The 9,746-nt window shown below is 47.3% G+C and overlaps 1 protein-coding gene across 3 annotated transcripts; it reads left to right on the plus strand.

Moving 5' to 3' along the window:
- Positions 1-4,146: 4,146 nt before the first annotated feature.
- Positions 4,147-9,044, plus strand: MTLN (mitoregulin). 3 transcript variants are annotated; one of them, XR_012751351.1, is made up of 3 exons: positions 4,150-4,404; positions 5,632-5,716; positions 8,931-9,044. XR_012751351.1 is itself a non-coding variant. In XM_075338124.1 (2 exons), exon 1 carries the CDS (start codon positions 4,214-4,216, stop codon positions 4,382-4,384), a length of 171 nt encoding a protein of 56 aa, XP_075194239.1. In that variant the 5' UTR covers positions 4,147-4,213; the 3' UTR covers positions 4,385-4,404; positions 8,931-9,044. The 3 variants fall into 3 exon arrangements, 1 of the variants encoding a protein (XP_075194239.1); XR_012751350.1 differs by having other exon boundaries at positions 5,632-5,687; XM_075338124.1 differs by lacking the exon at positions 5,632-5,716 and having other exon boundaries at positions 4,147-4,404.
- The last annotated feature ends 702 nt before the right edge of the window (positions 9,045-9,746 follow it).

Consider the following 9,746-nt stretch of genomic DNA (forward strand, 5'->3'; position numbering starts at 1 on the left):
AACGCCGCGCTCACCGGCACACACTGCTTGTGCCTCAGCAGAGAGGGAGCCGCTCACAGCTAACAGCGCTGTGAGCTGAAACGCTTACCTCCCTGCTGATAGCTCTCATTCCGCATCCAGGAGCGGGTCCCTGTGTCCGGCTGTCCAAACAGGTCCGGGTCCTGCAGCAGAGAGGCAGGAAGCAGGGCAGCACAGTGATATGTATCCAGGAGGCGGGGCTTAGGCCAGTCACACCACAGGAGGCGGGGGCGGCAGGTCAGTGTCTTTCTAGGGGGAGACCTTTATTTTAACATGCATAGGGGCCAGCAGTCAGGGGGCAGCATCTCAAGTTTCTGGCTGCAGTGCCCCTCATTGTGTTTGTGGGGGAGGGGTAATCGAGGGTGCATTGTATTGTGTGTGTTTGTGTGTGTGTGTTTGTGTGTGTGTGAATTACAAAAGAGCAGTTTGGGGGGAATATATAAATAATAACTAATGATAATAATAATAATAAAAAAAAGGGGGGCAATATAGGGGGATATTATGGAGAGAGGCAGTATGGGGTATATTATAAAGAGAGCAGTGTGGAAGGGACATTATGGAGAGAAGCTGTGTATGGGGACATTATGGAAAGAGGCAGCGTGGGGGTATATTAAGGAGAGAGGCAGTGTGGGAGGTATTTTGGATAAGGGCAGTGTGGGGGGGATATTTTTTGAAGGAAGCACAGCAATTATTTATTCAGGTGCACAGCATGGGAGATATTTATATTTATGGGGCAGTATAGTCATACTTTTATTTTTAAAGGTGCTGTGTGGGGAAGTGCTGCTGAAGAATAAAGAGGGAGGTCTTCAGAGACGAGCGGTGGGCACGGAACCTCATCATGGCGTCTGTACTGCGTGGAGACACAAGGGATCAACTCAGAAGATGTCACCTATAAAGGTACCTGGAAGTAAATGATTATTTGTGATGCTGCCTGCGTCTTATCAGTATTGTGGCTCCTGTATGGTCCGCAGTCTGATAACAACTCACAGCGTCTCCTTACCATTGTTAAGGACAAGCTGGGAGTTGTAGATTACGGCATCTTCCGAGCCTTCCCATTGATTTGCATTGTAAAATACAGAGCGTTTTCCAAGTGGAAAACACCAGAAGTATGGAGCGGACACTTCTGTTAATCATTTGGTGGTTTTAGAAACCTGAAGTGGTTAAAAGCTGCTCAAAAGCCTGAACCTGTGCACAGCGAGTAGATGCATATGGTCATTTGAGGATTTTTCATAGTGGTTTCCATGGTGGGATCTGCCCCCAAAAATATCATTACTCATTCTCGAAGTGGTATGTGTCCAAAATTATCACCAGTGAAAACGACAGCTTCCCTGATCACCTATCTGTAGAATAGGTCATCAGTATTAGTTCAGGGGGATCTGATTTTGTATCCCTGCCCATCAGTTATAGGACCGCAGCATTATGTGGAGAGCAGCATCCTCTTCATTATCTGCGAGACCCAGCTCTCTAGAAAAATAGCGGTTTCACCAGGTCCTACAAATATCAAAAAACTGACCCGCACATCCAACAAATGTGAACAGGTGCTAACTGAAAAAACATAGTAACTATAAATGCAAACAGTTGCACACTGAAAAAAAACAAAAATGTACTAGGAAAAATATGGCACTGCATTACTGCAAAAGAGAGATATTTAGTTTATGTATTGGCCAATGCACGTAAGCCCGGAGACCAACGTCAAGGTATATCTCTGTATTCCGGGAACCTAACTTAAATGCCACTAGTGTGCCGTTTGGTGTCCGGACTTACATGCATTGGCCAATGCATAAACTAAATATCTCTCTTTTGCAGTAATGCAGTGCCATATTTTTCCTAGTACATTTTTGTTTTTTTTCACCAGGTCCTACTACTGAGAGCAATAAATAGTCCTGAGCTGTAATACTGGATGCAACCGTGACTACATGTTATATGGTTGTGTTACACAATCTACAAGTGCACAAAGATATTACACATTCACCACGTGAAAAGTGGGCCTGTGCACCCCCAAATGCCAGGGCTGAGTTTTAGTCCTAGTCCAGCCTTCGCTCGGACGCAGAAACTAGAGAGAAACGAACAAAGGATTTAGAGGTTGTGACTGTGGAAAGACACAGCGGAGACTGGACAGGACAAGAACAAGGAATTATTTCATTTACTTTTTACCCTGAGTTTCTGACAGACCCCGGCATATAAAATTTGTGGAGTATAACTTCACTGTGAATACAATTTCCTGAAAAAATCCGCACAAATTGGTGAATTGAATTTTGTCAGATTCGCTCATCTCCAGGCAGGATGTCTTTTTAGTGTATATAAACTACATAAAAAAAAGTTTGTTTAAAAGAACTGAGAGTCCTCAATGGTTGATACCTTTTAATGGCTAACTAAAAGGTAAAAGGCTAACTAAAAGGTATCAACCACTGAGGACTCTCAGTTCTTTTAAACAAACTTTTTTTTTTATCTCTACTGGCTAAAGGGGGCTTTACACGCTACGACATCGCTAATGCGAACTCGTTGGGGTCACGGAATTGGTGACGCACATCCGGCCGCATTAGCGATGCCGTTGCGTGTGACACCTATGAGCGATTTTGCATCGTGACATGGGGGTCCATTCTCAAAAATTGTTACTGCAGCAGTAACGAGGTTGTTCCTCATTCCTGCGGCAGCACACATCGCTCCGTGTGACACCGCAGGAACGATGAAGCTCTCCTTACCTGCCTCCCTGCCGCTATGCGGTAGGAAGGAGGTGGGCGGGATGTTACGTCCCGCTCAGCTCCGCCCCTCCGCTGCTATTGGGCGATCGCTCAGTGACGTCGCTGTGACGCCGCACGGACCGCCCCCTTAGAAAGGAGGCGGTTCGCCGGTCACAGCGACCTCGCCGGGCAGGTAAGTATGTGTGACGGGTCTGGGCGATGTTGTGCGGCACAGGCAGCGATTTGCCCGTGTCGCGCAACAGATGGGGGCGGGTACCCACACTAGCGATATCGGGACCGATATCGCAGTGTGTAAAGCCCGCTTTAGGCTATGTTCACATTTTTCATTGTTTTGCATCAGTCACATGCGTTGCTTGCCGCTTGTGACGGATGCGTTGTACAACGGACGACAAGAATTAGAATTCATTGTCGGACTCAGTTGTAAAAGATAGATCGATCAGCTGATCATTCACAATAGCCGGACGGCTTTTGAGAGCGAACAGATGATCTCCCAGCGGCCGGCTAATGAGGGCGATCAGCTGATCGCTCACAGCAGTCGGCCGCCGAGAATGTGTGCGGACGGCGGAGTGCGAGGTGGGTGGACCCGAGCGGGGCCATGTGTGCGGGCGGCGGAGTGCGAGGTGGGTGGAGCCGAGCAGGGCCATGTGTGCGGGCGGCGGAGTGCAAGGTGGGTGGAGCCGAGCGGGGCCATGTGGCACTGAGGACGTCAGTGCCGGGGACTGCATGGCTGGGGACAGGTGAGTGTGAGTGTACATGCCGAGTGCAGGAGGGGGAGGAGCCGAGCGGGGAAGTGTCGGTTCCCTGCACACGTAGCCAGGGTAAATATCGGGTAACTAAGCAAAGGACTTTGCTTGGTTACCAGATATATACCTTAGTTACGTGTGCAGGGAGCCAGAGAGAGCATGTGCAGCGAAATCCTATGGATTGCGCTGCTCAAAAAACATTACAAGCTGCGTTCCTTCCGCCCAGCGGTCAGTCGTTCCACGACTGATCAGTCGGGCGGAGCATGCATCGCAGCGTCATCAGTCACAATACGCCGCTCATACAAGTCTATGGGAACAACGGAATCCGCCAAACAGATTCCATTGTTTACCAGAGCCGCAGATTGTGACTGATACAAATTGACGGAAATGTGAACCTAGCCTTACACGGTACAAAGATATATTTTACCTGTATAAACTACGCAGTATTTTTTCTTCAGGGTTAGACAAAAGGTTGTTGCTGGGTGCACCAAGCAAAAAAATAAACTACTGTCATCCTTATACCAGAGACAAATGTACTAAGGACGATTACAGGAGCAGAAATGGCCCAGAAGAAAATACTGTAAGGTTTACATACAGCACAGTGAAGAGGAGGCTCCGACAACATGGCCGCCTTGTGTGACTGAGGAGGCCGTGCGCCCTCTAGCGCTCAGTAAGGGGAGACGGTGACAGCTGAGGACCGCGACCTTGAGGTCATGTGACGTGTGTCAGAGGGTACAGGTGAGGGCCGGCATGGCGGAGGTGTCTGAGCGCGGGCTGTACGTGGCGGTGCTGCTCAGCTTTGCCGCCGGGGTGCTTGTAGGTTGGCAGGCGAACCGGCAGCGCAGGAAGTATCTGGACTGGAGAAGGAAGAGGCTGCACGACAAACTGCTGGAGACCCAGAAGAGGCTGGATCTGTCCTAGTGCCGCAGCGCGACCAGCAGGTATTACCGCACAGTGCAGACACAGGGATCACTGACCGCAGCGCTGCCGCCGATCACACACAGTCTCACTCAGACCCTCAGTCACGTGTTCAAAGCCCAGCTCCGGAAATAAAGTTGCAGACTTCAAAATGTACAACAGCCTACGGGACGTAAATAACACTGCAAGTGTGTATAACTGCACAGAAAGTAATGGTGACCCCCCCCACCCCCCAACACCACCAGGATAGCAAGTAATGGTGACACCCCCCCAACACCACCTCCACCACCACAAAGTAATGGTGACACCCCACCCCACCCCCAAACACCACCAGGATAGCAAGTAATGGTGACACCCCCCCACATACACACCACCACCACCACCATAGAAAGTAATGGTGACACCCCCCCCCAAACACCACCAGGATAGCAAGTAATGGTGACACCCCCCCAACACCACCTCCACCACCACAAAGTAATGGTGACACCCCACCCCACCCCCAAACACCACCAGGATAGCAAGTAATGGTGACACCCCCCCACATACACACCACCACCACCACCATAGAAAGTAATGGTGACACCCCCCCCCCAAACACCACCAGGATAGCAAGTAATGGCGACCCCCCCCAACACCACCACCACAGAAAGTAATGGTGACCCCTCCCCCCCCCCAACACCACCAGAATAGCAAGTAATGGTGACCCCCCCCCAACACCACCACCACAGAAAGTAATGGTGACCCCTCCCCCCCCCAACACCACCAGAATAGCAAGTAATGGTGACCCCCCCCCAACACCACCACAAACACAGAAAGTAATGGTGACCCCCCCCCCACCAGGATAACAAGTAATGGTGACCCCCCACCACCACCAACACAGAGAGTAATGGTGACCCCCCCCAACACAGAGTAATGATGACCCCCCCCCCCCAACACCACCACCACAAACACAAAGTAATGGTGACCCCCCCCCTCCCCAACACCACTAGGATAGCAAGTAATGGTGACACCCCCAACACAGAAAGTAATGGTGACACCCCACAACACCACCAAGATAGCAAGTAAGGGGTGATAGTTATCAACCTCTGGGAGTCTTTAGTTAATTGTGTATTTTTATCAATTAAGAAAATGTGATTAAAAGAGAAATCTAAATGAAATCAATATTTGGTGTTCTAGGAACATATGCATAAAGTCGTATGAGTAATTATTTATACCAAACAGGCGATATTGATCATCACTTTTATATGTAGGATGGAACACTGTCATTAACTGAAACAGAAACAGCTGTGTAGGAGGCTTACAACTGGTAAGGAATAGCCAAATTCTGCTACAAAGGTGAGGTTGTGGATGATTGTTTTATATCATAGGTACAGTTGAAGTTCGGGTTCTCTGGGTTCAGCTGGACTTCAGATGCAGTTCATTTCGGGACCTGAATTTGATCCCGACACCTGAACCCCATTGGAACTCACTGATTGATCAGTTTGGCTTTCTGCCCACATATAGCCAGTCATAAACAGAGCATATCCGGGGGAGGGAGGTTGTGTTTTTTTGTGCACACTACAGCCAAAAACATTGTTTTTACCCCCAGTGTTTGCCTGTGAGTTCAGATACTGCAAACTGTTTGCTCTGGGGCGAGCATCGAGCGTACCCGAGAACACCAAAGCGTGATTGAGTGGTTAGCATATGTAAAGCACCAGAACTTGGACACTGAGTTTTATAAAGTCATTGTTCAGTATGAACCCTGAACTTTACAATTCGGGTTTGCTCATCTCTAGCCATAGCCATAGCACGGCTGAGAACAGCATCAAGACACAAGTTAGTACAGCTGCCAAACACAAATTCACAATACTGTGTGGATATGTGTGTTGAACCCACAGCAATCCGCTTATTGGCAGAGATTAGGAATGTGAACTGTTAATCTCTCAATTATAAGTAAATGATAGTTTAGTTTTGATTGGGTTGTTCAAAACTGGATAATTATGACTACTTTCTTTCAAAAGTACCATACCTCACCATGGATTGTGGCTGGAATTACAGTCCAGCTCTAAAAACCCCGTCATGGTACATGACAGATACGGTATATACATTAAGGAGCATGTCAGGGATTTTGGAGGGGGTCAGAAGCAGAGCCTGGTCCACACAGAGCAGATGCCGGCTATATTATATAGCTGACATCTACCTCTATTGGCACATGCTGATGGCTGCTGCTTAACTCTTAATTACCACTGTCAAATCACTGATAGCAGCATTTAAATAAACAGTTTGTAGCATGATCAAAGCAAATTTTAATCAATAGATCTTGTAATATTAAGTTTCACACCTGGATGTGTTTTATTTTTTTTTCCTGTGCTGAGATAATCTTATAAATGTGCCCCTGATATGTACTGTGTAATGGCCGTGTCTGACCGTAAAGGGACTTGGTCTGATCATACCACATCTCCTGGGCTGGTGAGGACGCAAAAAAGAAGTATACAGACGTTGCAGCATGGGATCACAGGTAATTCTGTCAGGTAAAACATGTTTAAAACAGGCAGGGAAATGTTTTACCTCATAGAAAGAATCTGCTGTGATCCCGTGCTCTAATGTCTTTATTCTCTTTTGCATCTTCCCCAGCCCAAGAGTTGTGTTCTGATCAGGCCATGTCCCTGTACGGTCAGACACAGCCATTACACAGTACATAGCAGGGACACATATATAAGATTATCCCAGCACAGGAACTTTTTTTTTTTTTTCTTTTTTAACACATCTTATTATGGAACTTTACTTTTATGTCACGAGCTATTAATTAAAATGTACTGAACACCCCTGTGACAATATTGGCGTAGTTTAATAATTGGTGAGAGGATTAAATCTATTTTTAGTGCAAATAGTAAGTGACTAAAAATTGGGACTTTTTTTTTTTCTCTTTTATACCGAAAAAGTGTCGGCAAGCTGTTGATTACTGCCAGTATGCTTTGTTTCCATCTGCAGTATATTGGAACCAAGAAATCTCATTCCACTCTCGGCTTTAGGCTGGAGTCACAGTTGCTTGTGACTCGTGTGAGTATCGGATCGCACTGCCCGGACCGGCTGGCTTCTCTTCTGCCAGGAGCTGCTCTGCTGTATGTATTTCTATGATGCTGACCCGCTCCTGTCATGAGAGCCGCGGCCGGTCCGGGCAGTGCCAGCCCATACTCGGATGAGTCACACGCAAGTGTGACCCCGGCCTTAAAGAGGTTGTCCACTACTTCTACAATGATGGTCTATCCTTAGGATAGGTCATCAATGTCTGATCAGCCGGGGTCTTACACCCACACCCCCGCCGATCAGCTATTTTCGGTTCCGGCAACTGTAGAAGGCAGCTGGAAATGCTCACGTCCGGAGCTGCTCCGTCTTCTGATAGTGGTCGCAGCCGGGTACTGCACATCCACCACATCTGATCTGAATGGGAGGCGGACTGCAGTATCCGGCTGCGGCCACTATCGGAAGACGGAGCAACTCCGGAACTGAGCATTTTTTGCTGCCACCGGCACAGAGAACAGCTGATCGGCGGGGTGTCTGCCCCTGGCTGATCAGACATTAATGGCCTATCCTAATGATAGACTATCAATGTAGAAGTAGTGGATAACCTCTTAAGGTTCCTTGTGAACCGTTTCTGTGAAGATGTTAACTTGTCTTAGGCTTCCGACACACATCCGTGCCGCCGGTACGTGTTTGCCATTTTTTGCAGGTACCGGCGGCACGGAGACACGTTCAGCAATGCTACCCTATTGTAGCAGGCACACACACGTAAAACCACACGGAACGTGTGTCCGTGTGCGTTTGTACGTGTGTGCGTTTTCCTACACGCTGACATGTCAGTGTTTTCTCCGGCAGCACGGGTGTCACACGGCCCGCACCCGTACCACACGGATGTAGTGTGGATGCGGTCCTGTGTGACACGCGCCGGAGAAAACACACGTGTCCGAGAAAAAAAACATTTACTCACCTTCTCCAGCCCTCCTGTCTCTGCCGCTGCTGCCACTTGCTGCCGACCGCTGCTCATTTAATATTCACTTCACTGCCTGGCAGCAGCAGCGGGGAGACAGGAGGGCTGGAGACCGAAGATCAGCACCACGGACAGCAGGAAGGACCAGGTGAGTATGCAAATTACCGGTACTACGTGTGCTATCGCGGATAGCACACGTAGAACACACGTGGACCGCACGTACCCGAGACACGTACTTACCACACGCAACACGCAGGGTAAATACGTGTCTCGCGGCACATGCGTGTTTTTAACGGAAGTGTGTTTCAGGCCTTACACAGCTCCTTTTATGTCATATCTGATGTAAATGGCAGATATTAACTGGGCTTGAGCTGACCACAATGAGAGCCCCTGGGGTTTGTATAGTGAGATCCAGAGCTAGTGACCCCTTTTTTTTATAACATCCATTCCATATATGCTAATTTACCATATTAAAAAGGTTGCGATTTAATGTTTTCCAACCCCTGTGTTGTATGCATAGAAAGTGGTATCTAAAGACTAGAGTAACCTGCTTTTTCTTTTTTTTTTTTTTTTTTTTTATAGGACTTCAAGAGAAGACAAAGGACGAGCTGCTTTGGAGATGCCATTACCCATTTTATGCTTTTAACTTTTGTAAAGAACAAAATTATCTTTATAAGTAAATGCCATGTTGATGAATTTGCCTTGCTGTCTGTGTTTTTTTTGTATTGTACAGACTGCTCAAATGCTTCTGTTTTGTGATGCGAAAGATTTTATTAGGATTTGCCACTCACCGTTTTAAAAAGAAAAAGGAAACTGAGCGTTGCTGATGCCCCGGGGCAGGTTCTGTCCTAGTACTCACTTGTCCTCCATGGTCTGTGCTTCTTTGTCCTGCCCACCCAGATGATGTCACTCAGACGAGTCACTGCTGTGGCCGAGATGGGACCTGGAAGCACAGACCAGTGGATGCAGGATCCGCTGGGGCTCACTGAGGGCAAGTATCCTTTATATTATCAGTTTTATTGAACCTTTTTAGGAATACATTTTATCAGTTTGGAAAAGCACTTTATACTTAAAGCAGAACCATTGTTTTTGTTTTGTTTGTGTTTTTTTTTTTTAATTTCATAAATCAATAGCACACATGAAAATTAGCAACTCTGTAATATATCATATCAGACATTTGCTTCTTTCTCTGTCAGAATTGATCAGTCATTATCAAAATTCTCAATTCTGAGGTAAAATCTGTATTCAGTGAAGACTTTCTCTAGCTCATCTCTCATCAGCACAATCTGCCATCTCCTTTCTCCGTAATGGGAAAGTTGTCACTGAATACAGATCTTACCTTGAGAATGTTGATAATGACTGATCAATTCTGGCAGAGAAAGGAGCAAATCTGTTTGA

Source organism: Anomaloglossus baeobatrachus, chromosome 3, assembly GCF_048569485.1.
Source record: "Anomaloglossus baeobatrachus isolate aAnoBae1 chromosome 3, aAnoBae1.hap1, whole genome shotgun sequence".
NCBI lineage: Eukaryota > Metazoa > Chordata > Amphibia > Anura > Aromobatidae > Anomaloglossus > Anomaloglossus baeobatrachus.